General features: G+C 40.3%; 1 protein-coding gene and 1 long non-coding RNA gene across 3 annotated transcripts in view; one reads left to right on the top strand and one right to left on the bottom strand.

The window, feature by feature from the left end:
• Positions 1 to 15661, bottom strand: part of sema3bl (sema domain, immunoglobulin domain (Ig), short basic domain, secreted, (semaphorin) 3bl) — a 55098-nt gene extending 39437 nt beyond the window's left edge. For both annotated transcript variants that reach the window (XM_058642975.1, XM_058642976.1), the window contains exon 1: positions 15296 to 15661. In XM_058642975.1, the coding sequence (XP_058498958.1) occupies positions 15296 to 15392 (97 nt within the window). In that variant the 5' untranslated portion in view covers positions 15393 to 15661. The remainder of the gene's footprint in view (positions 1 to 15295) is intronic.
• Positions 1 to 25755, top strand: part of LOC131468576 (uncharacterized) — a 90876-nt gene that overhangs the window by 49584 nt on the left and 15537 nt on the right. The gene's annotated exons all lie outside the window — the stretch shown is intronic.

The raw sequence follows: 25755 nt of genomic DNA, 5'->3' as shown, positions 1-25755 counted from the left end.
GATGTCATTGGCATTCCAAACTTTCAGTGGCAGAGTCGTAGGGGGTGAATTGGCTGTCTCTCATCACTCATCTGTCACGCTTGTTATTCACACACACACACACAAGTGGTGAGAAAATAGCCTCAGTCACTTGCCACTCAGCGAGGATACGGACCAAGTGAAGCACAGGGGCCCTCTGTTTCTAGTGACACCTTGTCCATCAGTGGCGCCTCATGCACACACAGTTCATTTGTTTTTGTTTTGTCACAAATCTTCTTCCAAACCCTTGAGCTCGCACACACATGCATATATTTTTTTACTATAGATATAATAGATTTTAAATTAGTTAATCAGAACGTTTAATTCATCATTTCAGATAAATGTCTGACGCCGTCACCCCAGATGACCCTCATTACAAATGCAGTAGAGAGTAGAGAACAAACTTTTAACAGGTTAACACTGTCATATTTTCTCTCTACTGCATATGAATATTTCTCCCTAAGGGCGTCTCCACAGCAGATAAAGCAATAAACCGTGGCAAACTGGCAACTGTGTCGAACACTGTTGTCCACTGAGGCGAGAAAACCTTCACGGCTGCTAAATGTTGCAACAAAAGTCCTTTGGAGACAGAGAAAAAGGGGAATCGCTGGATAAGGAAGACGGGATATAAAACTTTTAAGCTGCAGGGACGAGTAGGGAGTGAGGTAGTTAGGAAAGAAGAAAAAAAGTGGGGAGAGAAGGGAAGGTGGCTGAAAATAATGAGTGGTAAGAGAGAGAGACAGGCAGAAAAGGCCACAAGACGGAGAGGGAAGTGATTTCCTGGTGGATTTATCGGGACTGGCAGAGGGTGAAAAAACAAACATAATGAGGTGATGAGGAGAGGAAGAGCAGTACGTTTTAGCACAGTTTAAATTAGGTCATGGCAATCTTATATACATTTTAATATCAAATTTTTCACTGTAATGTCACTATATTCATTATTGTGAATTTTTAAAACTAATATGTAAAATGTTTCTGTAAGTCTTGGTTAAAAGATGAGATGAAGTTGTGTTCAAAAATTGTTTATATGCACTAAATAGTTAAGTCCCTTCACCAGAAATGAAAGATAAGCATTCTGCACTGACACTGGCAGATACTGTAGGAGCCTCTGATCAGGGTTTTCATGTGGGTTTATCAGCAGAGCATGCGGGCGGCTCGACACGTCTTCAGCTGATTACTGTCTGTCTCCACAAGTTCAACTCTTTCCTCACAGCTATGAGGCCTGATGACCTGCAGTTGCACTGAGAGTGATGAAGACTGGCATGAAACTACTGTGTGTGTGTGTGTGTGTGTGTGTGTGTGTGTGTGTGTGTGTGTGTGTGTGTGTGTGTGTGTGTGTGTGTGTGTGTGTGTGTGTGTGTGTGTGTGTGTGTGTGTGTGTGTGTGTGTGTGTGTGTGTGTGATATCAGGTCAGGAATTAATGTTCACAGTGCACGTCTTTGTTTTGACAGCTCAGATTGCAGGAGGTGGATACTGTCCGCTAACTATCACATTTATGTAAACGATATGTGTGTGTCAAATATAAGATTGCAGGTTCTGACCTGGTAAATGACGTATGGTAGATTAGTTACAAAAATGTCTTCTTGAAGCTTCTGATAAATAAATAAAAAACGTTTAAATGTGAGCAAAAGAAACTTTAGATGTAACACTTTCAAAGCTTTAAGGATCTGCAGGCCTAGTGGTTGTGACACATAACCACTGCTCCTTCATCTCAAGTCTTGATTTTACTGATTTGATGTTTAAAGTTAGGTTGAAACTGTTGTTATGGGGTTCTACTAGAGAAAACACAGTCATGGTGTGAAGAAACCAACACTGAATGGAAATGGAGAAGAAAAATCATCTACTTTTTCCTTTGCTCTTGATCGATAGTGTGGCCACTTGAACTTAATTTTAAGTGATATTCCTGTGAATACACAGTCACATCAACACCATCATCAGAGTGTCTCAGGGCAGGTTGACAGGTCGTTTGATCACTTTACTGTGTTGTGGAAAACTATTTTAAAGATCCAGTTCCCCGAGCTTTCATCCACAAATGAGTAATTATCCATCTGATTCCCTGTGTCAGGTCCAAGGTCCTCTTTGATGTCTTCTTTTACTGTTGCATCTCATAAATCACTCACAAAAATAAAAACAAAAATGTAAGCACATAAATACACACACACACACACACACACACAGGCGAGTTAACAGCTTCCATCTGTAGCTTGTTATCGCTCCAGCAGCTCATCGGCTCACAGTGGAAACCACAGCCTCACCTCTCACCAACCTCTCCTTCTCCTGCTGTCTGTCCATCCTCACCTCTCTCTCATCTATCCATTTAACCACTCTCTCCTCTACATCATGTCCTGTCTCTTCCGTCTATACGTCTTTGACTTCCTCACCGGTGTTGTTTTTCCTCTCTTGAAGTGGCTTTTAAATCTGCCTTGCGTTTCACCCCCGTGAGTCTTCCTGTGCCTCCCCCTTTGCTTCCAAATCACTGTCCCTCATCTCGGTTTTTATGCACCTTGTGTTTTAAGACCATTTTCATGTAAGAAAATCACAGAAGACATCCAGAGGGAAATTCGACATCTGTCTCCAATGTGTCTTATTCCCGTGAAGGCAGCCACTCGACTCGGCAGCCGCGCCAAAACCAAAGCGACACGCGAGACAGCGTCTGGTTTCACTGTACGTGTCAAATCCCCAGCTATCGCATCACAACGTCTCAGCCACTACAAAGATGTGTATGTCATCATTTATTCTGAGATTTGTTTACATAGTCAGTGTTCCGCTTAGTCAGGCTGAGGCCCGCCCTGGTGTCTGTCAAATCTAAGAGTCTGACATGTGGATGTCTATTTCTCTGCTGCTGAAGAAGGATTGTTCTGATGGATCCATCAGCTGCGATCATTTAAAAACATATGGACAGATCTGTTCAGCAAAACTTTTGTCAACTGCCATTTCTACTAAGTTTGCATAATCTCTGAATGGGGTTTCCTCCTGATGTTCTTGTTTCCATCAGCAGTCCAAAGACGTGTAGTTTAGGACATCTGGGGGCTCCAAATTGAATGGAAATGTGAGTATTTGTCTCAGGGTGCACCCTGTCTCCTGCCAAAGGCATGCTGGGATAGCAGTCAGCTCCCTGCACCTGTGAACAGCACTGCAGCCCCAAACTCCCCAGTAAGCCACAAATAGTTTGTTTTAACATTGTGGATTTATGTTCCGCTATCTCAAAAGCTTTCTGCCTCCAACACTGTAGAGAACAGATGTGCAGATATCCTTGCATAAGTTGAACAAACTTAAAAAGTAAACTGTTTATAGCAAATAAGTGGGCAGCACTTCCACTACTTTTCGTTGTGGATTGCAAAGATAAAACATCAGCATCTCGCATACAGTTCCCTAAGAACAGGCAACGATACAGTGTAAAAATGTATAAGCTGATGTTTTCATGACTGCAAATACAGACAGGGACAATCATATAACAAAGCTTAAGTTAAAAAGGACCAATCTCAGGTCTGGAAGTGAGTAAAGTTCTGCAGAGAACCAGAAGAAGAAGAAGAAGATTCCCTGAGAGAGCTGCAGACATTGAAGGAGTTCAAATGTCATGCTGAACTCTCTTATGTACAAATTGAGCACAGGCAGAGTAAGCGATGTTAAAGCTGCAGACACACATGCACACACTATACTATACTGGCAGTGGAGGGGGCACATCTGAAGCCTATTAGTCCCCCTCTGATACAAAATGCATACCAGAAACGCACACACACGCACCCCTGTGAATACAATCATGAATCAATAAGACCTTGGTTTAATCACACCAACTCCCTTCTTTCTTTCTTTTTTTTACCTCACCAGCGGTCTCTGTCTCTACAAATTCTAATTTCTGATATTTTAGCCCCCGATACACAAGTACACAGGTACGCACACACACACACACACACACACACGCACACAAATAAAGACTCAGGCTCATTACACCACTGACAGACTTCCCAGGGTATCATTAGATCTGGGCTGTATATTGTTGCAGTGCACCAAGTATTTCTGGAATCTGCCGCATGCACAAAAAGTCATTTCACAGAGCGTCTCCTCTTCTCACCACTCCTCCTCCTCCTCCTATTCTCCTGGGTCTCATATTTTCCCCTCATCCTCTTTGTGATGTGTGTGTCAGGACTGGTTCTGAATCTCTTTCTGACCTAAATCTCATCCTTTGCCATTTTCAAAAAGAAAACATTTTGCGAGTAAAATCTTTGACAGTTTGTCCTAGATTTTGTTCCTGTCATTCATTTTTAATAGTGAGTATGTTGGAGAGGAACAGACTAAACTCTACACAGAGAAAGAAGTGTATTATTAACATAACACACACTGTAATTTATACTACATTTTTGTTTTTCTCCTTGCCAGCACTGCTGTGATTCTGGGTTTTAAATCTTTCGGTTGTTCAGATTTAAATATCCACAATTATTGGTGGTTTGCCATTAAATTGGATCCAGATATTTGTTTTCCTTCAAGTATGAATCCATAAGACATGACGGTCTCTTGACTTTTGCTCTGATGCTGCATGGAGGTCAAAACGTTTTGACAATCCAGTAAATCCAGTGGCGTTTGTATTAACTTTGTTAATCCACTATTTACTGCTTAAAGGTTGCTGCTGAAAGTTCTTCATAAGCAGTGTTAAGTCATAATTTTGTTTATGCAATTAGAATAGGATGACTTAATTAATTGTCTTATGCAATACAATGTTTGAGTTCCTTCATTGTACAAAGACAGAGCAAACTATTTTAAGTATTTCAGTTGTTTTTGTTTTTCCTGAGAAATTCACAATCCTTCCACCTTTAGTTTACCATAACTTCTCCAGCTTTCAGCGGCTGCTCCGGTTCTTTTGCACATTATTTCTTCAGTTTCTATTGTTGCATTCTGTCAGAGAGGAATAGTTATACTATATTATATATATATATAATTTCACATCTTTAAAGACTCCCAGATATCATTTTCCCTTTTGTTTAAACTCCCAGTCATTTGTCCCAGCAGAGATACTATAGGCTGATGACCCATGACAGAGTAAATCCCGGGATTTCCTGCCAACCTGTTACTGCTCCTCACTGCAAATGACATTTTACCCGCGCAGCTCACATTGTTATCACATTTGATCATGTGATGAAACCATGAGAAGAGAGATGAGGGCCAAAAGAGGAGTGTATATGTTGCACACATGCACACACACAGGTTTGCACAGCTATTCTTCTTAGGACACGGCTTTGACTTCCATTCATTTGGACAGCCTAATCAAAGCCTTATCCCTAACCTTATCTATAACTTATAACCCTAACTTTAACCTAATCACAACTCAAATCTAATCACAATTCAAATCTTATCCTTAAACCGAACCAGTTCCTCAGAAATTAAGTTCTGCCTAATTAGGACCAGGCTTTGGTCTCCAAAGTACATACTGTACATACATCTAATCAAATCCATGTGAGGTCCATCACAGTTTGATTTGCTTTTATTTTCTTTCAGTTACTGCCATCAGGCAGATGCTATAACTGGCCACTGACCCACTGGCCCATAAAAACCTTTCCAAAAAGTCCTTTATTCCCTCTGCAATATCAAACAGCCATCACACTGCACATGACTCTATCTGTCGTTGTTGTTCTTTTAACCGTGTTTCCTATTTTACTGTTTTTACCTTGCGAGTGTGAAAGTGTCTTGAGAGAGTTGTATTTTATTGTTGCAGCCGTGTCAAAGAAACAATCCCAGTTCTGTCACTGATTGGGACAGACAATAACGTCTATCTATCTATCTAGACTTCCTGTTACCTGATCTTTCCTGCTAGGCCAATCAAAGGACAGTGACGAGTGTTACCTCATCAACCCTCACCCTCCTCTTCCTGTCCTTCCTCCCTCCAGTCTCTCCTTTCTTCCTTCAACCCTGGCCAGTTACTTTTGTCTCCATCCATCTTTCTCTTTTGTGCACTTTCATCTTTTTTACTACCTTTTTTAATCCACTCTTCCTCCATTACTCATCCACACGCCCCCACCCCCCCACACACACACACTTTATCTCTCTAATCCAAAATGATCCATGACAAACTTCCCTTCTCTTAACTCCATCCATGTCCTTTCTGGAGGTCCCTATTTATCCCTTCACCTCAGAAATCTCTCATCCCTCCTCTTTACTTCTCCTTCATCCTCACTCCCTTCTATTTCATCACTCGCCCTGCAGTATATTTTTCCTGACACGAAAGTGCTATCCTTCACTCTCTTCTTAGACTTCACTCTTTTGTTCTAATCCTCCGCTCCCCCGACACCTCATTCAAGGCCTCAAAATCTCTTCATAATTTTCCGTTGGCTGTCATTTGTTTCAGCAAACACAGTCCAGCCAAATCTCTGCTGACCTCACACACACTTTAACTCAACGCAGCGAAGTCTAGGAATAATTCTGTGCAAGATATTCAGATTTTTTACTTTAGTTTATAGTCAGATGTAAAATTACAGACATTTTTTTCAGATTATTCCATTTAGGAATGAACAATGTGGCCAAAAGTAAACATTTTCAATCAGTTAATGGTCAATGAGCTATATTGATATATAGTTAACATCTGTGACATTACAGTGGAAGTAAATTATGTCACATATTATGTTTCTGAATTATCGCCTTGACAAAAGTCCGTTAGACGATTTTCAAATTTATAATACTTCCATTGCAAGCTAAATAAATCTAAGACAAAAGCTCCTGTTTTTAGTTACATTTAAAACTAATCTATATGTATTATGAAGCAGGTGCTCTACTCTCCAGAAAATCCGTACAGATGCATCACTTAAGTCCAGAAAGACAGCTGGCTGTTTCCATTCAACAGTTCTCTGTCTGTTAACAGCCAAACACATGCAAACACACTGGTTTCCCTCTGGTATCAATTCAGTGTGATGTTTGTGTGTTTGTCAGCTGCTGTTTAATAGACACATCAGTCCACAGTGGAGCCATTGTCCCCTCCGCGTCTTCTCAGCAACTTCATTGGAACTAATTGATTGCTGAAGAGTGTGGGCGTTTGTCTTAGTGACAGGAGGCACACAACACGTCGGTGTCTGTGTCTGTGTCTGTGTGTGTGAGACATGTAGTAGCTTCCACCCTGCACTGAAGAGGGTGCCCACCACCTCTGGCCTTTTTCTTTAACACGTTGATTTGCATCTGAGCCCAAGTGTCAAATGGCAGGACACTGCAATGACATGAGAAGACAAGAGGGGACCTTCTTTGTCCCTGCAATGATTTTAGTCAGTGTGTAATCGCTCTTTCTTTTCTTTTTCTTTTCGCCTTCCTGTGCAGTCTTGCTGTGCTCTGCAGGAATGCCCAGCTGTACTTTGTAAAATGTCCCGTAATCCTTTAATGTCTCCAGCTAAAAAAAAAAAAAAACCCACATGAGCAGAGCTGAGGATGTTTATCTATTTCACAGAAATTGTAGCGGATGAATGTCTCTTCCTCAAGCTGGAGCAGCTAAACTAATACTCAATATAAAACACTGGCGAGTTATTTGTCATTTCAACACCGCAGCTAAGCATGCGAGAGCTACACTTGGCCAACAGTGACATGGGAGACGAGGCCAAGTTCAACATTAGTCCAAGTGAAACAAAGTTTTCACAAGGTGTTATTGTGATCTTGCGGTTTGTTGAACATAATAAAAGTTTTGGGTTGACATTTACGTGCCAATAATGCCAATCCAGGGGCCACTTTCATAAAAGCCATGTGTGAGTTAGGGCACAGAAATATGTCACTCGCAAATGGCAGCATAGTCTCCCACACTATCAGGATCATACATAGGCAATAATGGCTTTGTTTTGATGAGAGAAACATGTCACAATACCCAACAAGAAAATCAGTGTATTTTGCATGTTGCATATTTGGTGAAACAGGCCTTGTGACCTCAAGTGAGTCAACAACAACGTGACTGATTGGATTGTGGTGAAGGCATTTACTGTATTTCCCCATTCAGGACAGTGACGGTGAACATACTGAGTGCATTAGTGGTTGCTGTGCCTTGGTGCGGCCTTACAGAGACACTAGTGTGGCTATCTTGTCTCGTCCACTCTTGTTTCTTATTACACTGTGACAAAGCAAAACAATAGATCAGACCATAGCAGAGGGGGCATGAGGAGGATCAAACCCCGTGAGAGTAGCAGGGAATAAAGCTGCTCTGTGTCTTCCAGTTTTCAGGGTGTGGCAGAGTGTAGAAAGTTTAGATAAATAGCTTTCAGGACTTGAACCCCCCTTGGTGAGTGTCTACTGCTGTGATTTGTAACACTCGTGTTAAAACAACTGCCATCGCTGTGGACCACTGGGATTGGATTTGGCACACACATACACACACACACACACACACACACACACACACACACACACACACACACACACAGAGTAGAAGACTACATGGTTAAAGCCACATTGTCGAGACTCCTGCCTTTTCCCTTTCCTTCTCATTTTCTTTTCTTTTTTTTAAACCAATTATCTGCACTACCATGACCTCTTCCTCTGGTATTTGCATCTCCTTTATTGTGTGTTTTTCATCTCTTCATTCACTCGCTTCCACTCTTTTTCTTTTCTTTCATGGATCCATCATTTGTTTTCTGCGCACATTCACAGGTCCTTCATTCATTACGTCGTCCTCTTTCCCTGCTGTCCCCTCCTCTCACTTTCTTTTCTGGGACATTGTCGTTGAAGGTTTCCCTCTTTTTCATGGACATTTTCCATGTCCATTCATCTTCTGTTGATTCATGCCATGCAGCATTAGGGGCAAAAGTGCAGTACTGGTACTGGTGTGCACTGACCATTTAACCCGTCATGACATGTTTTGCAGCAGAGCTTAACTGTTTAAATCCACCAGTCTATCCCAGGACTTTAAGGAACGGTGGATTGTTAGATTTATCTCTCAGATCATTCCCCCCCTCCGAGGAATTCTGAGTAATTACCAAAACACTGCCGGTGCCTCTACATGACATATGCTTAGGTGATCTTGCACCAAACACACCCCACTGTTAACCTGTTGGTAGAAGCATTTATTCTCTCAAAATGCTGAACGTACAATTGTTTTTTTGCAGTAGAATCCACTTTTGAGACTTTTGTGGGCACGTCTTACTTTACTAGCGCAATGCTGCTGCGGCGTTTCCTCCTTGCCTCCATTCGTCTTAATGTAAAAGGAAACATCATGAGATTCAAAATACTGCTCAGGTGAGAAATACACAGAGAGTCTTGTGATGATATTTCAAAGTTACGTACTACTGCTTTAAATGTTGTATAAAAAAAAAGTAAAGTAAAATCGTTCAGTGAAGTTAAGATGTTTTATGTGAAACGTCTCTTTCCATTTATTAGCGTGGTAAGCAATTTGCTAAATGGAAACTGTAAATTTGACTCCACAGACAAATCCAAGTTGTCTCTGTTACTGCCTGTACTTAAAGACTTCCATACGCTGTCTGTGGCACCCAGCCCCATGTACTGAATCTCCCAACAATCGGTTCCTTTTTTCATTAATAAAAGAGCCGCACACTGCTGTGTTTCTTACAGTATAACTCACTCAGACAGGAGGAGTAAATATGGTGTTTGTCAGGACTGTTTCCTCCCGTGGATTTCATGGGCTTGCATGCGAAAAGACATATGCTTTATATACTGTATATGATATGATATGAATTTATTTTTTGGCAATACATTATAAGCAACAAAGCACAAGACTTTTTGTGAATGTGCAACTAACAGACATAAAACACATGTGATACATAATTACACAATATGCTCCAACGCAATCACAAAGGAATTAGCTCCAAGCTTATTTTTGCATCTCCTATACAATCTGTGAGATAACCTGGAATGTCAGCAATATGATGAGGCAGCCCATGGCCAAGAGGAAAGGAATTGGAAGCAGAAGGTTGCTGGCTCAAATCCCCGGAAGGGCAAGCGTCTCCCTGAGCAAGGCACCCAACAACTAAAATCTAACTAAATAAGACAAATATTACACAAAATTTTAGTCCATGATGACCTCGCCTTTAACCCAAACCATGATTTTTCACAAGAAAAACTCTTCATGTGCCATAATCCTAACTTGGCTATGGGTCATGTATGAGAGAAAGGATCGTCTAGGTTGGGTGTACTAGTGTTTATTGTGCTTGGTTACAATTTTCATGCTACCGGCCAATGTGTGTTTTATACGAGTTCATTTTTTTATATTCTTCACACTGGAGTGAGTGGGGTGTGTCTCCACTTTGTCCCTGACTAAAACCAGTGTTTAATGACCTTACAGACACCTGTTTCTGCTTAATGTTGCTGGACTCCAGCTGCCATTATATTTAAGGTTCATTTCAAATCTGCTGTGCCAAGAAATGGCACACACCATGTAATTGTAGGGTCATTTCATTTGTTTCACAGCAGGAAACAAGTGGGGCTATTTTATCAGCATGACAGTTTTGTTTTAATTTCTGCATAAAGAAACAATCAAGGGCAGATTTTCCCATCCATTGTCATGACACTGGATCTCTCGCGCCATTAATTTTCTTATCTGGCTTTAAACTACCCTTCTTTTTCATTCTTCTTCCTCTAACATCACAGACACCTTCTCCGTCTCACACGTTTACTGTCAATTTCCGCTCCGCATGTGTCTAATTCCTCTCTGTTCTGGCCTGGCCAACATCTGTGGGCTGCCACATACGAGATGCTGTTGACGCGACACACAGGTGACACCTTAAGACACACACACATATGTCGCAGACACACACTCACAATTACTGTCACACACAGTTAACTTCAGCCACACAGACAAACAGCCACACACTTGCATGTGCAACAATGCTGTAGAGATCAAAAACACCTCCACACTGATGTGTCAGCACAAGGATATCGACAGCCAACACACACACACACACACACGCACACACACCCTCATTCAACCCTCACATCATGTGTCAAAGTGTTTCCTCCATCGTCTACATACCACACACACACTCACACAAAACCACACGCTGTAGTCTCCAAACTAAATATGGGTAATGTTCATTGAAAGGACAAAGCACTACTGTGCTGCTTATATTACACAATACTGTATATCATATTTAAGAATACAAAGTAAAATAACATTTTCCGTTTATAAGCTGAGAAATTATATATAAAAAAAAAAATACAAAACATTAAATCAAGGTTTTAGAGGGGGTTTGTATACACAGTATGAACCCTAATGGCAAAGCAGAAAAGTGAATTTTGTTATAAAATTAAACATTGGACATCTGGCTCTGCCTTTACAATATATTATGTAATATGAGTTATACACTTAGCATTAACCCACGCTCAGCACCACACTGATCAAAAAAAAGAAGCACACTTTTCCCTACAATGTTTTTCAAATAACCACAAATCAAAAATATTTAAAAGTTGTGTTCTACAAACAAATAGGATTTGATTTGATTGTTAACGGTCTTAAAATAAACTTCATCAAGAGGGATAATCAGTTGCCTAGTAACAGCTAAAAACTGAAGCTGACTGTTATAAACAGTGATGAGTGGAGCCAAAATGGCAGCACATAAGTAGCCACTTGTGCGTAGCTGTCCCTCCATCTTCACTTGAATGTTTCAATATCTCTCAACGTCTCATGATGCGTCAGCCTCTTTGAATGCATCCCCCTCATATAAGTAGATTTTACAGCCTAAAGTAATAAAGAATAACAAGTTTGACCTGGACCGGGACTGTTTCATATCACTCTGACTTTTATGAAACCTTTTAGACTATTGTTCATATACTGTTTTGAATATTGGCCTTTGAGCCCAAGGGACTGAATGTTAAGAACTTTCACAAACACTTGAAAAATAAACATATGTGAGCCATTACAAAAACACTAAAACCTCCACAACCCTTGCATGCTTCCAATATTTCTCAGAGCCGCAGCTTATATACGTGTAAAAAATCTTATCTGACAAGCCAGTTGGCTCGGGTACTAAACCCTTATGCTTCTCTCTTTTGTTTCCTCTTTTTTTTTTTCCTTCCACAAAATATTTGATGCTCAGAGGCCTGCGAGCACTTAAACTGAACAAAGGAAAAGTAGGAAAGACAAAGATTGGAAGGAACAAGCTGTTATGGAACTGTGAGGGTGCGATAGGTGCGAAAATGCAAAGAAAGATGAAAAAGAATAAAGGGACACCCTACATTCCTGCAGGTCCACAGTCTCTAACAGACTCCCTGTGACAGATTGCCCGGCTCCACCTAAGAACAACTAACACCCGTCTGAATGTGTGCATCTGGGCAACGCTGACTGAGAAAACAAACTCATTAATTCTGTAAGTGCTGAAAGCAAAAACAAACACAACACTTCTCTCTGGGAACTAATGCAATCTGATCAAAATAGGACGCTGATGTGAGTGTCTTTGCTTTCAAGTGCCCCCCGCCTTTGGTGAGACAAAGCGAATATTGTATGAGACAGAGTGTGAGTCTAAAGTCACTGCGTGTTTGTGTGTGTGAGAGAGAGAGAGAGGAACACAAATACACAGAGGAAATTCAAATGAATAAAAGAAGACTGCAGATTGAGGGGAGTTGGAAGATAAATGAAAGACATGGGGAGACGAAGAGAGAAAGACAGAGGCATGATGGGAGGTTAGTTATAGATGCTCAACAGAGAGGGCTAGGGGTCCAGTCAACCACATACATGCTTTTCCACTACATAGTACCACCATAGTACTACCATAGTAACCCACCCTTTTAGGACACTGCATTAACTCCCATTCATTTGGCAAAACAAAGCATTATCTGTAACCTAAACTATAACCATTTAATCCCTGACCCTAACCTTAACCTAACCACAATTTAAATCTTACCCCTAAACTTAATTAGGACCAGGTTTTGGTCGCACACACACAAAGACACATATACACACACAGTTTCATTAATTTCCTGGCATTAACTTTAACTACTACTGGCGTAACCCTTACCATAAAACCTTCATTTATCCTGCCTAAATTTGGTGGATAGTTTATTTTAAAATAGTTGATATTATTTAGAATAGAATAGGTTTTTAATGCCACTGTTATAAACAACAACAAATGTCTTCTAAATGTACCTCGAATTTACCCTTTATGTATCTCTAACTGCAAATCACTGCACCGTGGCTGCAAAGTCTAAACTAAACAGAATGAGAGAGGAGAGTAAAGGAGGAGAGGAAGAACTTTAATCGTTCGTAGGTAAAAATTGCCTTCTTCCTGCTTGAACTTCTACCCACTAATTGATTAAAATGAGATAATGGCAGCTTTTCCTGTTGCTAAATTACTTCTGCCTTCCCCTGAGAATACAAACACCCTCTGGGCTTCTATGGGTTATGAGGAAAAGGGAATGAAGGAACAGCCAAATAAACATGAGAAGAAAGAAAGAAAGAGAGAGTGTGAGTGTGAAATTATTAAGATTCAAGGGTGATACAAATGAACAGATAAGGAGCAATTCACCTCTGGCCAAAGAGACAAGAGAAAGACAAACTTGACTCTAGTAGTGAATTATGTTTGAGGCGCAAACGCTGGCATCACATTTGGGGTCATGTAGACAGGAAGTGGAGAACTGGTTGATCATATATGAGGGATCTTATAGGCAGAGTTCCTTCCCACACTCCTCATCTTGCTTGTAAAATGAGTTAAGTTAAGTGAGTTTTTTGAATGCCAAATAATTGAAAAAGCTTTTTAATACGGTGCTGTTTATTGCTCTGTGCCAAAGTGAAAATGTGGGAGCTTGAAAAGAAGCTTTTAACGAGTGAGTCAATAACTTATGCTCTGCTTCTTCCTCCTCTTGTGTTTGCCCAGGGCATGACTTTGTTTGCTCAGAAATACACGTCCCCTCCACTCTGCCTCTGCTCCTTAATTGTGACGCAAGGTTTCCAAAACTTTTACCTCTTTGACACTGAAAACGTCCCCCAGCAAACCCAGACAATTTCCTGAAATCAGTTCCCTTCAGAATTGTTAGTTAAGATCCAATACATTTTATGGAATTATCAGACTTACTGAAGTGGAAAACTACAAAATGAAATCAGGATAGACAGGATAAAATACTAGCTTTGTCACATTGAATTGATAAAAGGCCACAGGGTTGATCAAACAAATACATTCATACATATCCACATATCTTATGTTATAAGCTGATATTTTGGCCTGAAAAAAGCTCTCACAGCGTGTTCAGATGGAACGAGTCAATTTCCCACAGGATTTTTTATTTCCTTATGCATAAGTGAAATTTTTTGTTATACAGCTAATGCGAGAGGAAAGGTCAAAAGTCTCCCTGAAAACATCAAGTTCAATCCTCTATGGAGCAAACTGATGTGACGTGACCCAAAATATATCAGCAAGTCAGACAAAGAGACTGTCGACACATTAACATTCCCATCCTACACCCTGTCACCAGATGGGCTAAAACAAATATGAAGCTTAAAAACAGTTCTTCACTAAATGTACTGGAAAACCAAAAAAATCTCTTATCTTTCTGTGGCTGTTTATTATTTCCCATGTAGCTTTAAAATCCCTTTCTATTTGTACACTCAGATTTCTTTATCAGTCTCTCTCTATCTCTTCCCCGGGGCAGCATTTCCAGTCAAGGCAACAGGAAGAACAGTGAGCTCAGACTGTGACTTTTCTCCTGAAAACACGTAGAACAGGAGGAAATCCTGTGTGATATCTATCGCTGATGATGATTGCAGACCCGAGAAATGAAACAATGAGAGCACGGCTTCAACAGCACTTTGACACACAAGTGCAGAGTTCTTCGCTGACTAATTATCACTAACCTGAGTGACTCATGGCCAGCAGCAGGGTTTAGAATAGAGAGGAGGAGAGGGAGCATGTACAGGCCAAACAGACATGTTATGATATGGCAGATAAGATATTGTTACATTTCAAGTTGTGAGCAACGCGTCTATAACTAAATACAAAGCTAAAAATTCAGTGTAATTATCCACAGAATTAACCTTTTATTGAGAGGAATGAAAGGTCATTATCAAGGTTCAGAGAATTACATCCAAACTGCTCAAGACAACAAGAATTATTAGTTGTGTAACATCCTAGATAGAAAAGGTTTTTTTTAAAAAACGACACAAACACAATAAATGCCTCTTGCTGAGAGATGAAGCTCCGCCAGAATCTGCTCTGGCAGCGCACACACTGACTGCACTGCAAAGCTCCTTCAACCTGATAAGCAAATTCTGCTAAAGCACATCAATCCCCCAATAACAGTAGCCAAAACGTCCACCCGAGACCACAGAGGAGAGAATATATGAGGAAAAAAACTCACATAAAAAGATAGATAGATAGATTACCTTTATAAGACAGTCTCAGCCGAGGTACATTTAACTTGCTCGCTGAGACGGAGGCGACGAGGAGCGCAAGGATCGTGAAATGAGTAAATTCCTTCATTCTGTTAAATAATGAATTATTCTGCTTCAAGTGATACTAATGATAACTTCAAAATGTGTCGCTAACAGTCAAACACATTATTCCAGGGCAATATAGCGGGGGAAGTGCAGGTACTCTCTTCTCACTGTGCCAGTGTTTTCAGGTAGTTCCCCTGTGCGTAAAAGTGTCTCCAACCGATGTTCGCTCCACGGAGCGACTGCCGCTCTGATGAGCTGCTTAAATGAGGCTGAAGCTCCTGCTCTGTTCCACTAGCAGCTGCCCAGCACGAGTCTGTGTCAGCGAGAGAGAGAGAGACAGAGAGAGAGAGAGAGAGAGACCACGCCTTTACAGCGGAGAGCGCGCGCCTCCAATGACCTGTTCGTCCTTTACGCACGGCAGCAGCCGCTCAACAAACAACGCGCTGTTGGAGACGCGCTCTCACACATGAGTTATTTCCCCATATCAAAATCATCTGGAAGTACCGTGTATTTAGCAACAATAAATGCTGCTTTGAGAAACTTTTATGGAGACCACATTAAAGTTCAGCTCCTCACGAAACTCTGAACAAGGAACAGACCCCGAAAAGACACAGCAGCAGGGGCGTGCACAGACAGTGTGGGGGGCAGGTGCTCCACTGAAAGTTGATTTTCGTTTTGGGTTAGAGAAGCTTGCTAGCAAAGTTTCAACAGCAGAAAATGAATCAACAAAACCCAAAAACATGCGTCTCCCCCCCTGTCAGCTGTGAGTCCTGGACATACTTGGCCTTTCTTAACCCCCAGGACGCCACTGGGACGTGCTCAGTACTTTAATTAAGTTGCGGGCTACCTTCTTCACACCCCCCCTCCCATGTGCGTCTATTCACAAGCAAATCTTTACGTGAACCCAGGGTCACGAAAGGGTGAGAGCAAGACATTTAAGGTGTCAGGGCAACTTTTGGGAACACTTGTTTGCAGCAGGAAAGAGGCTCTCATACATGTTTCAAAAAAGGCTCAGCAGCAAGGAGGAGGGAGGTGTTGTGGGAATGCTGGGTGCTTGAGATGAGAGTGTGTCGTGTAGCTGTGCTGAGGGCCTTTTGTCTTCTTAAGCTCTGCTCATTCACGTGTTGAGAACCTTTCATGTTCTGGCAGATCAGCAGGGTCAATCCTGTGCTCACAACAACATCACTTTTTCCACTGCTTAGCATTTGTCATAGCCCAAAGTTAGAAAGCCTCACTTTATTAATAGTATATTGCAATAGATTTGATTTATTATTCGACACATATTTGCATACTGTTAACCTCAATAAAGCATAGTTATCACGTGTCCTGTTTATGGATAAACACTCACCAGATACTTAATTTGGTACACCGACTCAACTGCTTGTTAACACAAATATTTCATCAGCAAGTTACATTTGGAATTTATGTATGTAGACGTGGTCAGGACGACCTGCTGAGGTTCAAACTGAGGATGAGGAAGAAAGGTGATTTAAGTGAATTTAAACATGGTGTAGTTGTTGTCACCAGACGGGTTGGTTTGAGTTGATTTAGCGGTATTTTCACACAGAGCTGAACAGATATGGTCCAAAAGTGAGAACATATCCAGTGATAGAATGGCAACAGTAACTCATAACTGCTCAGAGTCATTACAACCAGTGTATGCAGAAGACAATCTCTGAATGCACTAGGGCTGCAATTTACAATTATTTTCAGAATCAATTAATCTGTTGATTCATTTCTTAATTAATGGAATAATCATTCGGTCCATAAAATGTCAGAAAATGGTGATCAGTGTTTCCCAAACCTGGGAAGGATGTTCTCAAATGCCACGTTTTTATCCACAAAACAGAATTATCCAGTTTCAGTGATTTATTTGTGATAAGGAGCAAAGACAACAGAGAATATTCACATTTAAGAAGTATTAAAGTATTAAGTATTAAATCAGAAAGCTTGTTTTAATTCCTTAAAAAAAACACTCAAACCAATTAATATACCTAATAAAGTGACTAGTGAGAGGGATTCCTCCTCTGTGGCGCTTCCTGAGGTATTTCATCACACTGTGTGAGAGTCTGAGGATAGAGGTGTCCCTTGCTACAGACTACAGTAAAGCCCTTTTAGGCAAACTGTGTTGGACCATATAAATAAAATTGACTTGACTTCACCATATAATGAACATGATCATATTTCCAGATAAGGCAAATGCAACAAATACTTTGAAAATAAAACATAATGAATCACACCGTGACTTGTAAGCAATGGTCTATCACAATTCTCTTATCAGTGTTTTCTGAAAACAAAAGGAAAAAAGAGTGTACAGAGCTTGAATCATTAATTCAGCACAAAGAACACGGTAAAATCACTGTGGACTACAGTGATGACAACACATAGCCTCCATTTCCTTTTGGTGGTACTCTGCTACTCAAAATAACAGCAGGTTTTAAGTAACTGCTGAAGTTTGGTGATTGAATAAATGTGCTGCTGTTTGTCTTCAAACACGTTTTTCTTTTTGTGTGTGTGGATCTTTTCAATGACAAACATGTTTAAAAAATGTTTTTCCATTTTAGATGTCAGGGTTTCAACATGTGCTGTTGCCTAAAACTCAGAAGTATTACTGTATGGTTTCATCAGGCAAAAATGTAATGTATAACGTTGCCTGGAGGCCAGAGGCTGTGATTATTTACAGTATATGTTGTTTGTCATTGATGTGGCATTTATTTACTTTGGAAAGGCTGTTTTAACTTATATTGAACCAGACCTATAATTTAGATCCCTGTTAATATTCATCACAATCATTAGGAAAGAATTTAGTTTATTCTAAATGAAACAGCTCTGTTTATATGTTGATTAAGCGCGCATAAACTAAAACAAATGTTTCTGTTATTTGCACAGTGGATGTTTACTTTGTGTCTAAACAGTTTTGCTCAATAATTTGAACCATCATAAAATGTGCAATCAGTATACACACACATGTCACTCATAGCAAAACAAAATATATTCTAATTTAGGTTTAATGGGAATGTGTGGTTATAGGCTTATTTATCGTTCCCACTGGTAAAACGTATCAAGGTTGAAATTACAAGGACAAGACAACAAGATTTTGCAAATTAGTGACAACTGCTGATTGAAGTCGCTGTGAAAAGCACTCAGGTGGCTGATGATTGCACGACATTTGTCCAAACAGATGTGGGAAACTAACAGAAGAGGAGGCCACGGGCTGAGTGAGTGTTCAAGTGCTGAAATCGTTCATTTGTAAAACAGGCGCTAGCTTGTGATTGTGTGTTCCCTGTGTTTGATAAAAAAAAAAAAGAACCAGTTACTGGAAATGCCTCTTTAACCACAGGATAGAGGAACAAGAGAAGCGGAGCTGATTAATCTAAGTAAATTCATTTTTTACTTTGCTTAACTTTCCCTTCTGTCATTTTCTCTGTAAATCCCCCAGTGTCATTTCCAATCATAGACAACAACAATAATATGAGATTCAAACATGGTACTGACAAAAAAAAAAAAAAAAAAAACACACATGTGTGTGTCTCATTCTTGTAATCCCAACTTTGGAACAATATAATTTACCCTAAATGAAGCAGACTACGTTCCAGAATCTCTCTTTAAAGAATTGTGGTCCGTTGTCTGATTGAATTGTACAGTCTGAGTGAAGGACCTTCTTTTTCGTCTTACAAAATCCTCCAGGGGCTGAGTTGTTCCTAAAGCTGTCAGTGGAGATGAAACGTTAGACCACTTACCAGCATCTTGACATTGCGTCACTTTGACGAATCAGACTGTTGCTCCTTGAGTGGTGATTGGGGATGGCGGGGCAGAAGTTCATGAATTCACAATGTGGGCGGTCGTGCAGAAGTGGTGGATGCAGAACGATTTTTGAGGAATAAGACGAGGAGACAGCTGGTGTGCTTGTGCGTGTGACTGACGGCTCATAAATGTTTTATCCTTCTTGGCCAAGAGAGTAGGAACACAGATAATGGAGTTGACATGAGTGGGGACACAGTGAAGGACAAAGTCAGAGAGAACGAGAGAGGCTGGTGGCAGAGGGACATCAACATGATGACCAAGAGTCACAAAGCGAACCGTCGGTGCAAACCTCATGTGCTGTTGTAGAGTGGTAACCAGTATACAGTGGAAACTCTGTGGCATGTACAAATAAACACATGTCAATGCTAACGGTGAATCATGCTATGGCTGCATCCATACTAGTGCTTTTTTTTTCAGACAGAGGCAATCTGTGTTGAGACGAGCATTTCAGCCGAGGTGGGGGACTCGAGACTTTAGTCACAAATTTGAGGACTTGAGAGTTGCTTGACTAACGTTGGTAAAAAAAAAGACCCGACTTGACTTAGACTTGAGGGAGATAAATCGAAATGACTTGACTTGCAGTATAGAATATTTACATTTTCTCAACTATTGAGGCGTTAACGTTACACTTTGTTCTTGAAACACAGAAAACATTGGGTGTCTGCTTTTTGCGGCCTTGCGTGCAAACCTGGCAACCAAGCGACACTAACACCACGATGGGAAATTCCATTAGGCACCAAAAAATCCCACATAGGAAGGATTCAGGAAGTCAGTCTCGGTGGGTCACCAGCTGGTTATGATAAGTGCTCAAAACAAGAGCTGCAACTAACGATTATTTTCATAATCGATCCATCTGTCCATTATTTTCTCAATTAATCGTTTGGTCCATAAAATATCAGAAAAACTTTAAAAATGTTAATCGGTGTTTTGTCAAACCTGGAAATGATGATGTTCTCAAATGTCTTGTTTTGTCCACAAACCAAAATGATTAACTTTGAATAATTTTTTTGTTATCCAGAGCAAAGAAATGAAGAAAATACTTACATTTAAGAAGCTTAAACAATTGGAAATATTGTTTTAATCACGAAAAAAGCTTCAAACCGACTAATCAATTATCAAAATAGTTGTCAATTAATTTAGTAATCCATTAATATTATGTATATATATATATATATTGTTTATAAAATATACATACATATATATTTATTTATCTTCATTTTATTGATGGTAATTATATATTATATATAGATAATTACCATCAATAAAATGAAGATAAATAAATATATATGTATGTATATTTTATAAACAATTCATATGCATGGGACCATGAAGCAGTCCTAACATTGTAGTGAAATGAGTAATACAGTGTTTATGTTGCAGATAAAACATAACCAGTTCAAAATAACATGTCTTTGTGAGCATATTAAAATGTGGTATATGTGGGAAATCATCTTCATCTTTTATATTCATATGACTTGACTTGTAACTTGAACTTAAAGCTGGCACTGAGACTTCCTCCCGTCTCTGCATTTCAGTTCAGTATCACAAGTAACACACACACATGCACACACTCCTCTCTCTCTCACTGGAGCACTTACTCAAGCTTGTGCATTAAAAAAAAAATCATAATAAATACCGTATAATATATAATAAGTTATACGATTGTAGCACAAATAAACATCGCTTTGTTTGTTTGTTTGCATCACTCTATTTTGTATTAAGGTCAAAGAAAACAAAGCAACAAAAAAAGTCACTGATTAATTCTGGGACGTGTGATCATTGAGCTGGGGCGTCGTCGTGTGTGGGCTTCTCCATCTTGGGCCCGCCCACTTGTACAACTAATAAAACAGATGTTATTAACTTGAGACGAGAGTGTTCAGAAAACAACGTCATGATGGAAATTCCTTCCAGACCTGATTGTCTATGAAGCTTTGACAGATCAGACAATGTCTGTTGAGACAAGCTGATGGGCAAATATCTCTCTCTCTCTCTCTCTCTCTCTCTCTCTCTCTCTCTCTCTCTCTCTCTCTCTCTCTCTCTCTCTCTCTCTCTCTCTCTCATTAACCAAGCTCTCCTATTACTGAATATCTCTCTCTACCTCCTCCCTTCAATCAGCATAGAATGATGATGTCAGATCACTCAAAGAAGACGGCGTTTTCAGCAATATTCCCACATGTTCCATTTCTATAATACAAACTTCCCTGATAAATAATGAGCTCGGTCAACATTTCACTGTTCAAGAACAACAGTGTTCTCGTGAGTGAGATGTGCGTGTCACCTTCCACATTTAGAAGTCGTCTCTTTCTTAGCAACACCACACACAACATACACCGTCAAAGATCAGCAAACAATGTTGTGCAATTAAATAATCCAGCCAAAATTGAAGTTGTGATGACGTGCCTGCCATTGAGATGTTTTATTAATCATTTTTCATGCCTTTCGTTGACTTTGGGCCAAACAGCATTTGAAACACTTCCAAACACACATTCCCCAACATTCTCTTGAGCCAGATGCTGTTAAAAAAAAAGAGAAGCTTTTCAAACACAGGCATTTTGATTCGTCATGATATGAAAAAAAAAATTGGTTTCAACTTTAACACCGGCTCCTTTCTATTTGGGAGTAACAGGAACCACTATAAATACCAGGACCTTAAAAAGCTATTATTCATTTTATTATTTAAACCTGTGCCTTTCCTACACTGACATGTCAATAACCTGAAGGTTTAGAAGCTGTTTTGTTTCTACAGTGCAATAAAACCTCTGAAATATATATTTATAAATCCGTCACACCACACCAGTGCCAGCTTTAATTAGTACAAGAAAGACTATGTTATTACTGAGTAAAATGGAGGCTTTCGCTCCATGCATATTTGTTTTTTTTGTCGCAAACTCATTTCTGAGAGGAACATTTTGTTAGATTTCCAAACCAAGGTCACACACTGTTAGGCTTTACTTCAGGTTTCACGACTGATTTTACCAATTTATTTGCAACTTTTGAACGAGGCGCTACAGCTGCTGCCTCACTGAGATGGACAGGGCACTGACTGATGTTCTACATGACCTTACATCCATTTGTCTATCTTAGACAGGGGTGTTTCAAGAGACTTTGGAGGCCCTGGGCAAAACAGACTAAATCAACAACCAACCCATTTTTTTTGCTGCTGTGTAATAAACCTGAGCTTTTGGCCTCAGTAGTGAGTTTCTGATCATGGTGCCTTTGCAGTCTCCTTAAATGGGTTCTAACTAAATTGTAATTGCTCTCGCCCTCAGGGGCCTCCTTTTGATTCGGGGCCCCAATTGCCGGTCTTACCCTCCCTGTTGCAACGCTCACACTAATGCCTCCGCTGAGGAGATTATGTTTTCATCTGCATTTGTCTGTTTGTGAGCAACATAACTCAAAAAAAATAAGAATGGATTTTAGTGAAATGGAGTTTATGGCCCAAGTGAGAAACTATGATCGGGTCTTGGTAGTGATCGGGACAAAGGTTTGCACTCTCTTGAGTGCTAACTCCAGTTGGTTTTTATTTTACATGCATAAGAGATTGCCACTGCGCAGTTGTTGCGTACAGTCCACACAGACTCATACGTTATGGGTTCTCACATTAGAGCTGCACAATATGGTCATTTTGACAGATATGTGCAATTGTGAGACGATTCATAATTGGTACGACTGATCATTTTTACATCTCGACTGTAATTTTCATGGAACACATTCAAAACAGTGATGATGATGATTTAAATGTTTTGTAGGACAGTTCATTTGTACCATGATGCTCTTTTGTCACACATTTTTATCTTCATCAAACTTGTTGCAGTGTCTTGCAATTTGGATACTGTGCAAAATTGATGTCATGTGGAAAGTATGAGCGGGGCCTAAGTGGAGCGTTGTTGCTTATAATCCACTGATGTCTTGAGCAGAGTTTGTGCTGATAGCACTTTAAAACCTCAGTTACTTGTGTTCTGTTTCAGTTTTGGCCAAAGAGAATTGTTCCTCCAGTGAGCCAGCGACAGTGAGACCAGGGTGGACAGCTCTTTGGAAGTGCTGAGGCGAGAAAGGTAACAAGCCAACAGTGATTACATTTTAATATTCGACCAGAGTTTATGTTACCCATGCACAATGGTATGTGTAGGTAAAATTACACACCAAGGACCAAAAGGCTTCCATCCGTTATTTCCTCAGTGGATTATGTTGCTCTTCAATTACTTTATATGCTGTGAGGGATGGATCATAAAATTTAAGAAATCCCAACACAAACGCAGCTGCAGTCATTCTTTCCTCTGTCTTCCAAGCTAGCGATTTTTGACAAGAAAACTTAACCCTGTTTCAGAAAGAGGTGAGAGCTGTGGCTTTCGCTTTAATGATGCAACTATAACCAGGATCAATCTTTGCACAACAGATGACTGGAACTTGTTTTAGCTGTGCCCACATCTGACCACATGAGATCCGATCTGGCTTCACATGTCTCGTATTCAACAGCACATTGACATCATGTCGATTGATCTTAACAAGTCCGACTGTACAGATGTGTTTGTGAGTGTTTGTGCGTCCGTGTGCAAGTGACGGGTAGAATTGAGGAATCGGAAGGAGCCGAGTGCGTTGAATCTCTGCTCCAGCTGCTGTAACATGAAACAAGATTTTAACCAGATGAGAAGAAATCATGTGGTGATCAGCGTTAGCGCTGAGGCGGTGGCGGCTTTAATGCATCCTGAGAACGATTTCCTTTTGCTCAGGAATGTGACCACATGCGTCCTCAAACCACCTCCATATGTGGTTGTTGTGATCGGATCTGTAGAAAGAAGCATTGTGTTTTCGGATCATTGTGCAGGTCTGAACTCTGCCTGTGTTTTGATCAATATCAATCCAGAGTGAAATATCTGTAAGCTCTTTTCTGGTCTGAGGGGATCCTCTTTTGGTTTATGAGAAAACAACAACAAAACAATGATATATTGTGAGGACATCTTTTCTTTCTCTTAGCTCTGCTCCTTAAAATACATTTATTTCTTGTGTGAAAATGTCTGAAGCTGAATGTTAGCATAAATAATAAAAAAAGTAAAGATTTAAAGACAGAGGTGGAAAGGGCAGAGAATTGTATACACAGATAATATGAGGAAGGATGGAACAGAAGGAGACGTTTGGTGAATTTCTACATCGAAAACATTTTTCACAGTGCGTGTCTTTTTCTGGCTGATTTATTTAAGTTGAAGAGGGGGAGGAATGTGACAGCGGAAAGAAACAGCAGAGGGGTGACCTGATGGTGTCCAGTTCAACTCCTGCATCTCATTCCCATCATCTCTGCCTACATTTCCTTTGTCTCTCAAATGACCAAACACTGGACTTCAATATGACGGATACATTTTATTATCATGTCATAAATAAAGAATATGCCCAGCCCAAACGGTTTACAAGACGCCATTATTTAGACATACAGACCAACAACCAAAAAACATTGAACAAATACAGAAATTCAGGCTTCACACTCAAGGTAGCAAACTTATTTACATGTAACTTAAAGAATACAGGACATAATACAGGAGAAAGTGTGATTTAATAAAGAGAGGGACAACAGAGAGGAAGGAATACACAGAGAGGAAAACATATGAGGAGAGAGTGAAATAGAGACAGAGTGGAAAGAAGGAAGGTGAGAGAAAGAAATGATTTCAGAATGAGAATCTATAAGAAAGAAAAGAAAGGTGTCGGGCAATGAAAATGAGAGTGAGTGAGGAAAGAGAACGGTGGTAATGTTGGAAAAGAGGTGAAGTTAATGGGCTGAGGACAAAGGATGAGACGTGAGGGAATAAGTCAAGTGAGGAAACAGAGGAGAAGGAAAGAAAACAAGAGGACAGAGGACAAGAAGGAAAGGGAGAGACATTTGGTCTTAAATCCATGTGGACTTCTGCACTCAGTATTTTTGTGGGAGTCTTTTGCAAGTGAACACAGACACACACACATACATGCACCATGTTGTTGCCTTAAGGACTTCTTTGTGCCCCAACTCTTAATTTAGACTGATTAGAGCTTGACCTTAGCAGTGAACTTTGTATCTGATGCACACACACACACACACACACATGTTTGCTATTCTTGTTACGACACTGCATTGACTTCCATTCATTTGCACAGCCTAAACAATGTGTTCACCCAAACCTTAACCATAACCAGTTAATGTCTAACCCTAACTTTAATCGAACCTAACCTAATCAAATCTTAGCCCTAAACGTAATCAGATCCCCAGATATTAGGATTTGGTCTCCATGAGGACTACCGGTCCTGATAAGATCAGTGTTTATGCCCTAAAGGTCAAGTACACACACACACACACATACAGGACTCCTGCATGTCCTCATTAAGCTGTGACCCTGCCACTGACCACTGGACACTAAACACTCCCAGAGCAGGATGTGACTGACAGGCAGCAGGAACCACATGGGGACTTCCACGGTGCTGAAATAAAGATCAAGCCTAAGCTGCATGAGGAAGTCATTTAAAGGTCCTTCTGCTTAAACTGTGGCATATTTCAAATGACTTTACAGCAGGAGGGAGGATTCAGACGTTTTCAACTTCAATGACATGTTGACCTTTAATGCTCCTACAAAACGTTTGCT

This window comes from Solea solea, chromosome 11 (assembly GCF_958295425.1).
Source record: "Solea solea chromosome 11, fSolSol10.1, whole genome shotgun sequence".
Taxonomy (NCBI): Eukaryota; Metazoa; Chordata; class Actinopteri; order Pleuronectiformes; family Soleidae; genus Solea; species Solea solea.
The sequence above is the reverse complement of the archived record's forward strand: the minus strand, read 5'-3'. Positions and strand labels throughout refer to the sequence as shown.